Genomic DNA, 16,988 nt, shown 5'->3' with positions numbered 1-16,988 from the left:
TGTTCATGATATTGTGTACATATTAATCTGTTAACAGTGATTATCAGTCTGGCCTGTCTCTCTATTTTAACAAGACCCAGAGTGGGTTTGGAGAGAAAAAGTCCTGTTTGTTTGGTGCAACAGGCTCTAGAGCCTCAGGCTGTGTTTACTGTTGACAGTATCTACATGGCAGAATAAGTATAATGGGTTCCTGAGTGATTTGAAAAAGTCTGCCAGAGAGACAGCCTTTTTTGTGTGTGTGTGTGGTTGTTTGTCTATCAATTAGAGTGTCGATTAAATAAATGTGTTTGGGCTCCATCTCGCCGCTGGCAAAGAACAGAGCTGTCTAGAGACACACCTACAGGAGCTTTTCAGCCAAATTCACTTTCAACACATAGCTGCTCAATAAACAGAATCACACAGAGAAGCTGGAATCTATCTGAGACTCAGACGTCTACCAGCCAAACTGCATACTGACAGTTTGTTCTATCCAACAGGGATTTACCTTAATGCTGGATAGAAGCAGAAATGTGTCTTTGGTAGAAATATTGTACACATTAAATCATCTGTTCACATTCAAATCACAACAAGAAGCACAAATGATCAGACGAATCATTGAGGAATAATAAGATGTAGGTTTAACAGTTTGTGTTGTGTTGGTGTTGGCTATCAGACTACACATCTGGAGTCAACTAGGCGGACGGCGGTCTGGATCCGTTCTATCTAGACCCAGACACTGTTCTATCCAGACCCAGACACTGTTCTATCCAGACCCAGTTCTATCCAGACCCAGACACTGTTCTATCTAGACCCAGACACTGTTCTATCTAGACCCAGACACTGTTCTATCCAGACCTAGACACTGTTCTATCCAGACACTGTTCTATCCAGACCCAGTTCTATCCAGACCCAGACACTGTTCTATCCAGACCCAGACACTGTTCTATCCAGACACTGTTCTATCCAGACCCAGTTCTATCCAGACCCAGACACTGTTCTATCCAGACCCAGTTCTATCCAGACCCAGACCCAGTTCTATCCAGACCCAGACACTGTTCTATCCAGACCCAGACCTGTAACTGATGAAATATTGAGGATTGTTACATTTTGTCTGAGCCAGAGCTGGTGACTCGGACTTGCGACTCGTACTCGAGGCTGGAGACTCGCAAATTACCATTATTTTCATGTTATCATTTATATTCTCATTATTAATTATCTGTCATTCGTCTTCTCTGTTTGTATTTGGGAAGTGATCTCTGGCTGTGACTGAGGATGACAGTAAACACCAACATCAGGCACGCGCCGTGTGTATGCGCGCATTTCGAGCAGAGCCAGTCTACTACTGTATACTGTATTAGAAACTCTCTGATTTCAAGACAATGGCGAGTGAAAGAAGCCCAACAGGAGTCCCTTGGATCGTTACATTTGGTGCTGCGTGCCTGTTATCAAAATACATTGTTGGTGCGATATATTTATTTTATTGTATTTTACGGCATTGTTAAAAAAAACTCTTGTTAAAGAAAAATACAGTTATGAAATTGAAACAATCCTTTGTATTTGTTCCACGTCACATTGCTGTAGATTCTAGTGACACAATCATCAATACTGTCTTATATAGAGGATTTTATAGCTTATAGAATTTGAATTTGATTTAGTGTTTGCGAGAGACTTGAAACTTGACTTGGACTTGACCCTCAAAGACTTGAGACTTGACTCGGACTCTCGCTCAAAGACTTGAGACTTGACTTGGACTTGCAAAAAATGACTTGTGAACACCTCTGGTCTGAGCGTTTCTATTTTAACGGGTGCAGCTTCTCCAGCTATTACGGTAAAAGTGAAGCGGCCCTCAGAAACTCACTGACCACTGTGCATAGCCAATCTTCTCATGTGACGCTAATCAGCCAATCAAATCTGTGCATTCAGACATGTGGAGAGACTGGACTGTGAGTGAGATACACACAGAGAAAAGACTTCATATGTTTTGAGATGTTTTGTTATAAAGTTATTAGATGTGAAATTAAGTTTATGGTTTAAGTTTAAGTTAAGTTTAAAAGTAAAAAAGGAATATTTTTTATTTTTCTAAAACTAAGCACTTTATTAAAGATGCTTTCTGTAATTCACTTCACATTTTAAAGTTTTTATTCATATTTTATTTATTGTATTATTGATTTGAATGCCACAAGTTGAGTGTAAATACTAATAAATGAATAGTACTGTATTTATGTGACAGTCTACATTCTAGCCACTACACACAGATGCTGATGGAACTACAATGCTACTTCAAGCTACTGATAAATAACACACATTATGATGTTCTTCACATTACCTTGAACACATTTTCACTAATTGGACCTCAGTGAATTTGAAGTGAATACCTCTGTTGTAGACAGAAGGGAGAGCTGCCACTTCCAAACCTACACCAACATGTTCCACCAGTCACCTCCTCCACTCTGCAGCACAGCTGGTAAAACAAGCTGAGACATTTACTAAAGGTAACATCAGGCTTTCCTCAACCCTACTGTGACAGCATGGTGTTAGCTGTGAACAGCAGAGCCAATCATTCACTCTCACCACCACACTGATGAGGGAGAACATTCCATTTATTTTGAACACATACAATGAATGGTGTAAAGTAGGGAAGAACAGGGTTAGTAGCAACATTTTTTACTTTCCTTTGAATTCCTCATAAACCATAAACTGAATAAATTCCCTTTTAATTTGTAATGAAATCCTAAAGTGTAAGGTAGGAATAGAGAGGTCTTACTCTCCTTCAGCTGATTCTGTTCAAAAGATATGGGCCGTCAAATATGTCTTGTGCACTTGTGACAACCCCAATGTGGATGGTTGTCACACACTATGGAGTTGGTTGTCTTTGTGTTATTTTAATGGAGAAAAATAAAAAAAATGTATACAGTCTTAAAAAAATATTTAAAATGTTTAGTGTAATTGAAATACAACAACCTAACACATATCCTGCACCAAGAGAACATAAACAGGAAAAATCATTCCATTAAGTGCCTTTTTTGTCCTTATATGACAATATTGTTCATTTTCACCTCTCTGACTGCTCTGAGCTTCACATCTGGAGGACTCTGACCCTTGTTTGTCTTCCTGACAAAGTTCCTGGTCATTTTGCTATCTTAAAGGAATGAAAGAACTAGATATATAACACCATATATGTATATACCAACATGTGACAACCAACCCCGGAGAGAATGTCACAAACATCCCCAACTGGGATTCTTTGCTACCAGCTAAGCTGACAACCACATGTTTTGGCGTAGCTCAGAAAAAAACCTACCTAACTATGGTTCAAATGGTTCAAATGAACAGGTGAGAACATGGAAGTTCCAGCAGCTATGGCTCCACAGGGACTAAACTCAGGGGCTAAACTACAGACAAAGAGGCCTACTTTAAATATTTTGCACTAATGATATGACAGTACAAACATGCCCATACATTTTTGCAGCAGTGTGTCAGTGATCAGAGTAGTTTCTAGTATTTCATCACATTTCAGCACACAGATTGGACCATAATAAAAACGTCAAATACATGTTTTAAACTCTTCATAATTACAAACCGACTGTCAGGTATTTCGCTTCTTTTACTCGTTATTTTGCATCTAAAACTAAATCTACTGAAATGTCAGAATACAGCTATGAATGAGACCCAGGCAGGTCTGAAACATGTTACATTTATGATTCAATCATACACTAATGCTGTTCATGTGTCACTGAATGTATCCAACATTTTACAGAAACATCAGCATTGATTTTTTTTGTTGCATAAAACAGCTGAAACATGCATTTACACATTTGGTACAACATCAATCACTTCATCACCTCTGAATCGATCAGGATCTGAGGTTAATTAATGTTGTGTGTTCTACCACACCTCTACACAGATCAGCTGTTACACACACAGTCCGGATGTTTTTGATGTATTTTGTGTAGTTGTTTGAATAAAGCAAGCCTTATGGATAAATCCTGAGCTCCACCAGCACTGTCAGGACATTTGTAAGTAGCTGAAAGTCTGAGATAAGCCTCCCACCCCATACTTGACCCCCCCCCCCCCCAATGTCTGACTGAAGATTTCACCCTAGATATCATTCAATACCAATTCAATATCATTCAATGCCTCACAAGCTTAAAGATTTCAAAAAGGAGAGAATGAGTGTGTGTGTGTAACTCTCTGCAGATGTAGAGAGATCATTCCACTCTAACTGTGTGTGGCAATTAGCACTGCTCTTTATGAATTGGACTGTTTTTGCATTGAGGTTTATTTGCATAGGAAGGGGCCAATTTTGCACCAAATGTATGCATACTATCTAATTTGCATGTGCAAACAGCAAAGGAACATCTACACGCTATATGACTGGCGTTGCAGTAAGGGTTCCCTTTGCAGGTGCTTTGTGTTTCTTTCTGTCTGAAGAGCCATGAAGTTTAGAAAAAATAATCAGTGACATTCAGTCCTGCAAACAGCACCAGGACCATGAGAAAGTATACTACCCACAGAGCAGGCAGACCCAGGTGGAAACAGTGACAGCTATCAGAGAAGGCTTCAGTAGGAAGACACCTGACATGTCACATGACATCAGGTCTTACCTTCTAAGACAGTGAGCTTGGCACTGGTGTTGATCTCTCCCACACTGTTGGTGGCGGTGCATTCATAGATGGCTTCATCACGGTGGGTCCTCAAAGGCTGGATACGTAGCACCGACCCCGAACCGTCGTCAAACTCAATCACCTGGACAGACGACAGCAGAAACACACAGTAAGTGACATTTCTGACTATTTTTCATGCTCACTTACCATAAATTAGGCTAAAAAGTTTCCAAACATTGAACACAATGTTAGAATGATGCTTTAAAGATAGAGAAGGAGAGTGACCATAGTTTTAAAGGAATAGTTTAAAATTTGGGGAAATTCTTTACAGGAGTGAGATGAGAGGATTGGCACAGGGTATCTGCACATTTTTAATGACTTTTAAGACCTTTTTAAAAGAATACGACAAATTAGACTAGTGTATACACCAGGGGTGTCAAACATGAGGCCCGTGGGCCAGAACTGGCCCGCCGAGGGGTGCAATCCGGCCCACTTTCCTTCCTGTGTTCTTTTCCTTCCTTCCATCTGTCCTTCCTACCTTCCTATTTTCCTATTTTCTTTTCTTCATTCTTTCCTTCCTTTCATCTGTCCTTCTTACCTTCTTACCTTTCTTCTTTCTGTCATTCCTTCCTTCTGTCCTTCCTTCCATCTGTCCTTCCTTCCTTCCTACTTTCCATCTGTCCTTCCTACCTTCCTTCCATCTGTCCTTCCATCTGTCTTTCCTACCTTTCTTCCCTCCTTCCTTTGTCTGCTGATTTTTACTTTTTATAATATGCACACACACAGAAATATAAAAATGAAAATGTGTTTTTTTAGTGCAAGTTACATACTGGAACTATTTCTAAGTATTTGGCGGATGGATATTCTACCATCAACAAATAGTTTTAGCACAACTCTTAACTAAGCTTGAAAGTTATTTTGAGGTTACAGGTTCATACTCATGTCATGTATTGTTACAACTGGGTGATAGAGTCTAATCTAACTCTGTATTGTATAGAACATGTATATTTGCATTACATATTCTCATAGTACTAGCAGAGTTGTGCTGAGTCCCTGCAGGCACAACAGTTGCTGCTCAAAGGTTAATCATGCTGTAGCACTCATGTTGCACTTACACACATCCAGTTGCATGAAGACTAAAGTTTGTTGGCTGTATTGTGTTGTGAGCCTTTTACAAAATTCATGCTTTTATTTTATGGAAAACACCAGAGAACAAAAGCTTTGCTCTGCCACATTGATTGACAGGTGAAAAAACATCATACAATTTAAAAGCTTTTCTACAGTACACCTCACAGTGTGTGCCATGCACTGTTAGATATCATAAGACATTATTCATTTATCAGCAGTGTGTGGTGCACCTTTCTTTTGCTATGTTGACATCTGGCATGCATTATTCTCAATATGAATATAAATGAAGCTAGTTGGAGTTGTGCATCTGACATTACAAAATACACAACAGTCTCTGGAGCATTTGTGCAATGTTGCTGTTATATCATTTTAAAACAGTGAGACTATGCTCTGACACATTCATCTTAGAAAGACTCTGCACACTCATCTTATCAGCATGCATTTGTGTATACATACTATAATCTAACTCCACTTTTTCTTTACTAATTCTAGGCTGCAGTTTACTCACATAGTACATTTAGTTTGGGCATTACAACTCTCTCTGACATGGCAGCACAGCACACTCTGCTTTCATCATTCATTTATCACAGTTTTTGGGCAGGGCTTAGTGTATCCATGATTGTATACATATCCTAATTAGTCTGCTGTAATAACTAAATAGTCATTTCCTAGTCAAATGTTTGGATACAGTTTTTAATCCAAGTGAATGAGAAGGTGTGTCCAAACATCTGACTGTAAGAAAATATTGTAATAATACTGTAATGAATACTATATAATAATACTGTAATCAATATTTCAAAGTAAAGCTCTGCCCCATGTGTATTTTGTGAAGGTTGTGTTAGAGAGCTAACAAGGCTGAATCACATGATTCTACTTACTGATTTAGTTTAGTTTAAATAATCAGCTGTTGTCTTCCTGTTGGCCATGCAACTTTTGTACTTCCAGGTCAAAACTGATGGAGTCTTGTTTATAAAAGCATAAGGTTTAAATAATCACCCAATTCTGTGTTAGACATTTTTAGCCAACTTATCACCACACGTATTACACATATGTTTGGAAATGATGGTCAATATGCCTCATTTAAATGAAACAATACCTCATTTTTGAGTTCATGCCTGTTTTCGAGGGTCAAAATTGACCCGGAGGACAACAGGGGGGTTAAAACTAAAGGAGAACAAACCCCATCAGATCAGCTAAGTCACTGCCTCATTTTAAAAAGCTTTTAAAGACCCACCTGCTTACACTGGCATTTCTTTTATATTGTACAATTGCTGCTTTTTGATATTTGATATTTATTGGTTAATGTTTCAATATCTAATATCTAATAATCTATTTATGCTTGACTATTGTATTTATTGTGTTTTTGCTTATGTTATTCTGTTAATATTGTATTATGTGAAGCACCTTGGAACTTTAACTTTAATTTTAGTATTATTATTATTATTATGTTATCTAATATTGACACACTCCATTATTTCTACTGACACAAGCTTCACTCTGCACACTGTGAGTGTAAATTAATCTTCATATTGAGATGATGTGACACGCGCTCTAACCACTCCATCACCATGGCAATACAAACCGGAATTTTTAATGATGTGCTGTTGTTACTTTATTATTATTATAGGACAGAGCTTTACCCAGGCCATGTACTGAACTTACACTTCCCTTCCTGTTGACTTTTTATTATACCACACAACTGCATGTCTGAGAGGTGAGGTGCAATATAGAAAGGAGTGATGATGACACCCTTAAAAAATGAGGCCCAAGTTGTAATAAAGTAGAAGGAACACATTAGTTGATGATCTTGCTTAGAGTGACCTGATTGGTGATTGGTGACCCCCACAGCAGCTGGAGGAGGATGTATACAGTGATGAGCTTGAGTGTATAACAGGTATGTGAGGGGTGTTAGGAATGTGGTGGTGGTGGGGGGGTGGGGGATGGTAAAGACTCAGAGGTCAGGGCAGTGGGGCTTACACTTCCGTCCTGGTGTGTGTGTGTGTGTGTGTGTGTGTGTGTGTGTGTGTGTGTGTGTGTGTGCGTGCATGCGAGTGTGTGCATGCCCGAAGGAGCAAACCTGACAGGAAGCGCATTCTTTGCTTTAATGAAGGAGGTGCACTCTCCTCATGCCTTGGTAGGAGGTACACCTACCCAACACACTGGGATGCCATCAGTTTGAGAAGCAGTTAGAGAGGAGAAGCATTCCTATTACTCAGAATGACATGAGCCAATTATACAGCCATTATAGAGGAGCCTGAAAATGGAAAATGGCCATTTCATACTAATAAGGTTTGAACTCCTGCATACAAAAAGCAAGTCTGTATGTACAAGTTTTATAAAAAGTTCTGAAAATCACAAATAGAAACTATGATGATAGTTGACTTAAGACTACTCTGAGGTTAGGTTATTATTAGGACTTAATTAAGCATTCTTCACTTATGACACTACACAAGTTACTAAATAGAAACTATATGATGTGTTGTAGATATATATGCAAACTAATTATACCAACATTAGATTATGAGATTACATTTACAAAAATCTGGCTTTCCACTACTATAATCTGTACTTGTGATTGGAGGAGAGTATTACCCATAGTGTCCAGTAAAGGGCGGGACCTGTGCATGATAGAATATTGTTATTTCTGTAATGTCACAGGCATTAAAATGTGAACATTTCTATTGACTATTACAGCCTCCATTATGACTTGAAATATCCTAATTAGTTGACATCCAGCTAGCAGGAGATGATTGTGTTCATATAAGCTTGAGTCAGTCTTGCACATGAATGTATCTCTATTACATGCATGAGTACCATCCTCGCTGCAAAGCTGCATGTAACCATAAAGTGTCATCTGTTTCTATAGAGTCACTGAGTGTGTGTGTGTGTGTGTGTGTGTGTGTGTGTGTGTGTCCTCCTCCTTTATTTTCTTGGACAAAATGATCATCTCTCCTCTCACTGAATATCAACTCCTTGTGACTCCCAACAGGTTAGAACACATCTGCTGCTCTCTTATGATAGGAGTGATTTCTTATATTTAAAAAGTTGATAATTATTCCTTTACATAGATTTTTTAATTGATTGAATTAGTGTGGAGAAGAGCATGGAGCTTGAAGCATCACACTGATGATATCCTAATACATCTAGCTGCACTGGGAGCTGCAGTGTGTGGACTTTTTGAATTTTTATTTGGTCCAGCAATTGCATGTGGGTGTCCACCACAAACCGTTTCTATTCATTTTCCTAAAATAACGATTATTTTGAGAATTTTTGTGCCTAGTTAAGAGTAATTTTCTACTCTGAGATATTTCATAGACATCTGACTCTCCTCCACCTTTTTAAAATTTAAGAGCATTTTGAAGTTTGACATTTTTAATTCTTAAGTTTGTGATTACAAGTAAAAGTAAAAGGCCTTTTATCTTTCAATTAAGTACAAAATTGGACTTTTTACAGTTTGATAAATGCAAGCCCTGATCCAAGCTCAACCAGTCCTGTGTCCAAAGAGAAGAAATCTCTGCACTGGGACCAGGACTCATTTTAAAAATATAGAATCTGACTGTAGCTTAAAGACTGTGTAAAGTGAATTCAGACATTAACACATTAAATAGGTCATAAATGTATTTCTAAAAAAGGTGTAAAAAGCATTTCAACCATTTAGATTTGAATTGTGGAGCTAGGCTGATTTAGTGGGCGGGTCTGAAAATCACTGCTGCGTTAAACCCACTAAGCTGCCAAGCTAGCCTCTGAGTTAGCAGCAGAAAGCGCTCAGATGTAGCATCCATGTTTCTGGTAGAGGTGGTGACTTTGATTGACAGGTGACACTTGGTAGGGGGCGGAGTTTCAGCAAACTCGGCGGGCACTCCCACAGTGTTTGGGAGCAGAGAAAGAGGCTGATTTTTACACAACTTTGAAGCCTAATTTAATATATTTGGCGATTCTTTTTTAATCATTCAAATTTGGCAGGGTGGTTAACAAAACACTTTTCTGTGGTATGTCAAACTCAGAACACATATTTATTCTTACTTTACACAGACTTTAAGAACAACAAATACACTTTTTTATGGCTCATCAGTTAAACAAAGTTGCCTAATACCTATATTACACTATTTTAACTATTCTTTAAGTTGCCATGTATTCTAGGTAAATTAGGACTAATGCTATTGCTACCGCTAACCAACCTCCATCATTAAGCTGCTCAGCTCACTCTCACACTCACTCACATTTTAACAGATAATTTACTGAAAGATGACAATGACAGAAAAGTAGTATTAATCCTCCCAATGCAACCTTTCTTTTTTCTTCTTAATAAATTCAATTCATATGCAAAGCAATAAGATTTACTCTGCTGATGCCCAGGGGGAAATTAACAACAGGGATTTATATTCATGAGTAATGTTATGTTCCAATGCAGAAGGCTGTGTTATATTCCAGCATTACAAAAATCACAGACAGATGTTTGTGGAAGATTATTGGCTGAACAAAATACAAAATATTTAAATATGAGCCAATTCTTACTAGATTCACTTGGCAGTCAGGCAAGTGCCAAAGATTAAATAACAAGATATAAAACAAGGTCAATGCAAATTCTATATCCTGGAAATTGTGTTGAAGATATCAGGTGAGCTCTGTGTTGATGATTAAATGTTACATCCTATCATGATTGTTGTGAGTTGAAGGCAAGGGAGTCTGACATAAAAATTAAGAATCCATTTCTACTTGATATTAACAGTCATCTGTATCTGAATATCTAAACTAGATCAGTAAAAACTCATGTAAATGCAAATAAACACACACACACACACACACACACACACACACACACACACACAAACACAACACAAACTGAATCAGCCAGATGTCTGGAGATGCCCTTGCTCGTATTATTATTGCATTTCAGCCTGTAGGAAATGCAATATGTTCACACTCCACTCAAAAATATGTTTTTCTTCTTATTCCTGCAGTTGAATGTTTGAGCTTCACTGTGCAGAATGATGTATATGCACAGTTTGTTTTTATATTCATCTGCTGCAAGTAGAAAGTTTCTCTGAGCTCACTGGAACATGAGTTTAAGAGATGGACCTATGAGCAGGATTTGTGACATCACGACTAGTTTGGAGCCAATCCTGGTCCAGTATACAACTTATACAAGAGTGACGTGGAAACCTGAAGACTCTAGTGCAAATGTACCTACAGTGAAGTGGGAGACATATTGTATCCAGCAGTTAAAGTCCATGTAAAGTAAGAATAAATATGTGTTCTGAGTTTGACATACCACAGAAAAGTGTGTTGTTAACCACCCTGCCAAATTTGAATGATTAAAAAAATCGCCAAATATATGAAATTAGGCTTCAAAGTTGTGTAAAACTCAGCCTCTTTCTCTGCTACCAAACACTGTGGGAGTGCCCGCCGAGTTTGCTGAAACCCCGCCCCCTACCAAGTGTCACCTGTCAATCAAAGTCACCACCTCTACCAGAAACATGGACGCTATGTCTGAGAGCTTTCTGCTGCTAACTCAGCTGCTAGCTCGGCGGCTAACTCGGCTGCTAGCACGGCGGCTAACTCGGCTGCTAGCACGGCGGCTAACTCGGCTGCTAGCATGGAGGCTAACTCAGCTAACTGTAGACTGTAGTAGTAGTAGTGTGTGCTGAACGTATTTATACCTCTACAGCAGCAGGGGCGGTTTATGATTTTCAGACCTGCTCACTAAATCCTGAACACAGAAATCTTGAAACACAGTTTGTGAAGCCTAGCTCCACAATTCAAATCTAAATGGTTGAAATGCTTTTTACACCTTTTCTAGAAATACATTTATGACCTATTTAATGTGTTTAGAAGAAAATGTCTGAATTCACTTTCCACGGCCTTTAAACTTTAAAATAAAACATATTTGCATATTCAGAGTCTGTAGAATTTTTAATGAGGGACGAGGAGTAAATACCATTGTAAGGATTTTAATTTGGTGATTATATCAGAAGCACATTATTGTTCCAGGCTGAGTATTTTTGTCTTCAGGGAATTTTTTTAGAAAACATCAGCCCAGCAAATTGAGAGGTTACTTTTACTAAAAGCTACAGATGAGCTCTAACTCTATACGGGAAGATAAGTACACTCCATACAGCAGAGTGATGAAGATGAGGGTGACACTGGTACCAGTACTAGTGATTACACTCTCACAGTATGAGTAACAAAGTGAAGGCTTTGTGTGGCAGTCGTGCATCACTTCCGTTAACCATCATGTGCAATAAACGCTTCCAGAATCAAGATCACAGTTATTAATATCAGGTATCAAACATCATGACATGAGTAACAAACAAAAATCACACATGTTAATACCAGGTGATATTGGCTGTAGCACTAAGTATTTATGCAAAGAGATGTGCGTAACAGTGATGTAATACAATCAATTACTGGCAAAACAAAGGAATTAGACCACATTAGGAAACTTAAACATAGAATTAAAAACTTAAAACTATAACACACAGCTGTTGCCCAAGATGAGTGAATATAACCCTTAATTTGTATCAAGGTTCTTTCCTGAGCTGAATGGGTTATGGATTGGGGTTTGGTTATGCTTTTGTTTGCTTACACCCTTGATAACTGATTGTCCTTGACTTCAGTTCCTGTTGTATTAATCAATAAAAGCCTGATTCAACTGAATCTAACTGAATAACATGCCAGCTGAAAGTCAGGCAGAGAGCTCGAGGTCCAACCCCCCCCCCCCCCCCACACACACACACACCCACACACATACACACAGGGTAGCCATCAGTTTGAGTTATACTGAGCAGACAGGTGGAAGATAATTCCTATTACTCACAACGACACGAACCAAGCGTCTCCATCTACGCTGGACTCATGTTGAGTCACTTCACTTGGAGTCATTTGGGTTGGTTGGCAGCTAATGACCCTTCCTGCTGCTCCACAGTGCTGCAGGAAGCCTCATACAAGCCTATTTAGGAAGCAGTTGCTGTATGCATTGATGAAGACAAATGCATAAAATGTTTAGATTCTGGTCCAATAACCCGTGTGTAAAGTTTCTGCACATTCAAATGCATAAAACATGTGGTCAGAACCAATGAAATACAGGATGTATTTTGAAATTTACAGTTTCACTTTTGAAGAAAGCTGCTGACCTGACAGCTGTTTGCTTACTGTTTGTCTTTAATGCACAAGTCTGGTGATATTCTATGTTCATCTTATTGGTAATAAGCCCCATGTGAAGAAAGCAACCATGAATTGATGCTATTCACATGTATTATAAGCAAAGCCTGATATCATATCATATTTCTATACACACTGTTTCACTGGCTGACATGTTGCTTCATAATCATGAACACACACAATGTAGTTTATTTTGACTCAGTCACACACACACACCCTCCTGGAGCTAGGCTTCACAATCTGTGTTTCAAGATTTCTGTGTTCAGGATTTAGCCTAACCCTGCTGTTGTAGAGGTATAAATACATTCAGCACACACTACTACTACTACAGTCTACAGTTAGCCAGTTAGCCGCCGAGCTAGCTGCCGAGTTAGCCGCAGAAAGCTCTCAGATGTGGAGTCCATGTTTCTGGTAGAGGTGGTGACTTTGATTGACAGGTGACACTCGGTAGGGGGCGGGGTTTCAGGGAACTCAGCGGGCACTCCCACAGCGTTTGGGAGCAGAGAAAGAGGCTGATTTTTACAACATTTTGAAGCCTAATTTCATATATTTGGCGATTTTTTTAATCATTCAAGTTTGGCAGGGTGGTTAACAACACACTTTTCTGTGGTATGTCAAACTCAGAACACATATTTATTCTTACTTTACACAGACTTTAAATAACATTGAATAAAAACATTGAAAAGAAAATTGAACTATATATTTATGAGGTGTTTTTTTTTAAGATTGACCTTTTTTCAGTAGGAACTAATGAGTGTGGGGCTGAGAGCCACAGACAGAGTAGAGAGACAGACTAACATATTCATCATTTTGGTCATTTATGGGATTTGTTTGATGAGAATTGTTTAGAAAATTATAAAATAATAGCAGCTAGACACCAGACATACCCTTTCATTTTACACTCTGAGAAAGCCAGGCTGATACACAGTTAAATGGGATAATTGCAGTACTTTCCAACCAAACTAATCCCAACTTGATCCTGCTTTATCCTGCTGACACACCTCCAGGTTGTCAACCAACTTGAAAATATGCGTATACATAGAAACATATTGTTGCACTGGGTGAAATGTTCCTTCATCATAGCATTCTAGCCATTTCACAACTTCATTTTGATATCTGGAATGAAGCTCCATGTCTGTGTTTTAAAGAAAAACTTTAAAATTCAAAATAAAATAAAAAGATAAAGTAATGCCTGCCTCATACTTTAGTTTTTAACACTGCTGTAAAACACAACAGACCTTGACAAAACTGATCTCAAGCAAGTTTCTTTGTTTTCTGTTCATGTTTCTGTCAAAAGGAGCTTTCAGTGGCAGCCTGGATGGAGAAAAACGTTCATCCAAAAGTCTCTGGTCTCATAACCACTGCTGTCTTCCCACTAAGAATACCATATTCTATTGTTATTGACTCATTTTATAGATTAATGTAAGTATTTTAATCTGGCTTTCAATTGAACTTTATTTATTAATCTGTTTTATTTTATATTTTAGCCAGTTTTACTACTTGGACTATCCTTTTTATTCAATTTTATTTCCTCTTTTATGTCTGCATTTACATTTTACTCTTTATTATTTTATTTTCTGTTATCTTTTTTTCCTTTTAATACCCCTCCTAACATTTCTTCTTTTACCTACTTTATTTTGTAGTGACTTTCATTTTTTCCTTATTATATATATATTTTCTATATTTTTATTAATCTTTTATCACTTTTTATTTTATTTGGTTATTCCTAATGCTAACCTACCTCTGGTGTTTCCTCACTGCAGATTCATGAGAGTTATGATAGCGTTTCTTAACTTCCTGTTTTCATCCATCTTTGTGTTAGATTAAGATGTAAAAAAGAAGAAAAGTGCCACACAAATAAAGTTGAACTGATTGATATTATTAATTATACAAATGTATTAAGACAGTTAGGAGTACATTCATCATGGAAAATACCTATAGTAACTGTTTTATCAATGCCTGAGGTTTGATGTCAGAAGTGTCATAGTGTTATTAAAGTATGAGCTCATACATACATACAAACTGAGTGAAGCTGACAGCCTGTCAGTGTCAGGCCTGTGCCTCAGCTACAGCAGGTTATCACAGTTTACCTAGTTTCACCTGCAGACTTTCAACTCTGTGATGTGATGCTGAGACTCAGCTATCCTCATTAGAATATTGCAACAAACCTGATTAGCATTAATAGGCAATAAATAAAGAAAAGCTGCTGTACAGACTTGTGTCCACAGTGGTAATTAGTAAATACAGCCTACAGCTCAGCCTCACACATCCACCTGATAGTTTGTTGTCTTCTGTTGACACTTCTATTGTTATTGTGAGTATAAAATGGCATGGTGCGTAACCCCTCTATCTCTGTCTGTCTTAGACACACTAATGCAGAGAGCTAATGAGCAGTGAAGGAGTGAGATAAAGGAGGTACGGCTCATTCCAACACATCTAACAGGGAGGCTTTTGACGACAAGCTCTCCGGTTGTACCTCAAAGCGTTGAGAGCTGACTTTCTTCCCCTTCTTCATCCAGGTGATGCGTGGTTTGGGTTCGCCCACCGCCTGGCATACGAACGACGCCACTCCTCCCGAAATCCCTGTCTGATCGTCTGGGGACTTGATGAAGTTGGGCATGCCTGAGGGAGAGACGGCGAGACAAAGACAGAGGGAGGGAACAGACAGAGAGAGAGAGAGAGCAGCGAAGTTAGGATAACCAATATCAGATAAAGAGCCTTGACAGAGAAACAGCTCTAGGCGGGTTACAGGGATTTTACATCTCTACATCTGCTGTAAGTCTTTCTATAACAATATGCTCTTTCAAAAGCTGGATCACGCCTGTAGCCACACCTTGTAAAAAGCAATGCCTGTAAAAATAGCAGAGCGCCATCCTTCCTCTGATAATAAGCAGCACCTGTCTGTCTTATTAATAGTGGCGGGGAGCAGACGGACATGAATGAACAGATAGAAACCTTGAACAATCTGCTTTGAATGCATGAATAAACATGCGTCATAAACTAACAGTGAAAGCAACATTCAATGAAGGTGTGCACTAGGAGGACCACTACTGTACATCACCACAATAAAATGCTGAAAGCCCACTATTCAATGGGCAGTGCGTGTCAAGCACGGCTCAAAAGATATTCACACTCCATGTCACGCTCATGCACATGTGCAAGACACCCTGTGTAGTTTTTGACCACTAGTAGCACTGTTTGACCACTAAGTAATGTTTTGAAGAGAACCAGAACCAGATTTTTGGTCAATACCAGTACCAACCAGCTTCAACCATAACATTTGCCCTCAGAATCAACCCTAAAACTGTTCATACAAACAAAAGCATTTCACTGTACCTGTAAAACACTGGCTCCCACATAAACAGTGCTGAAAACATCTGGCCCATGGTAGAATGTAATTGCAGACCCCAAGGCCGGACTGAGACAATAATTCAGGCCGGGAATTTGACACCATTCCAGGCAACCCTTTTCATGCAGACTTCTAATTTTAAAACCTATTTATTGATATAACGGTTAAAAGAAATTTCATTGAAAACCCTGTATTCAAATGGTCTAGCAATGGGTGAACCCTAAAAACAATCCACTGGCATATGTAGGTCTACTTTGAAATAAATGAAACAGAGCTATATGTAGGCCTATTTCAGTTCTCCTTGTATATGTGGAAAATGAATCAAATGAAAAGGAAAGACTATTAATGACAGCAAAGAAGACTCCAAATCAGGAAAAATACTACCGTAAAGGATGTGATTGAATGATATAAATGAAGTTAGAACCTTCTTGACTGACCTGCCTCTTGGTGAACATGTCACTTTTTTTTTTACTATATTTGTGTTTTCTGTCCCTCTCCCTCTCTGCTCCACCTTTCCTTTTCTTCTGTTCTCCCATTTCTCGCAATTTGAATAACAGGGCAGATTTAAGACAGCAGAGCTGTAATAATTCTGATTGCTGTGCATTGCTGAGCGGTGTGATTATATAAGCCAGATAAGTGGACTTGATTGGTCCAGAAAACCAACTCATTCTTGCTTGCTATATTGTTGCTGGTGAAGTTGACAGTTCTAGCCAGGCCAGAAGGACCATCAGGGCACTGGGAATTGTCAATTAGTCAATTTGAAATAT

General features: G+C 38.6%; 1 protein-coding gene across 1 annotated transcript; it reads right to left on the bottom strand.

The window, feature by feature from the left end:
• Nucleotides 1–3,952: 3,952 nt before the first annotated feature.
• Nucleotides 3,953–15,492, bottom strand: LOC128361735 (receptor-type tyrosine-protein phosphatase F-like). The gene is made up of 3 exons (XM_053322283.1): nt 15,349–15,492; nt 4,584–4,725; nt 3,953–3,981 (listed from the first exon to the last, which is right to left on the bottom strand). Exons 1-3 carry the CDS (start codon nt 15,490–15,492, stop codon nt 3,953–3,955), a joined length of 315 nt encoding a protein of 104 aa, XP_053178258.1.
• Nucleotides 15,493–16,988: the final 1,496 nt, after the last annotated feature.

The sequence above is a fragment of the Scomber japonicus genome, chromosome 7 (genome assembly GCF_027409825.1).
Source record: "Scomber japonicus isolate fScoJap1 chromosome 7, fScoJap1.pri, whole genome shotgun sequence".
NCBI classification, from domain to species: domain Eukaryota; kingdom Metazoa; phylum Chordata; class Actinopteri; order Scombriformes; family Scombridae; genus Scomber; species Scomber japonicus.
This window is presented reverse-complemented; position numbering and strand designations above follow the sequence as displayed.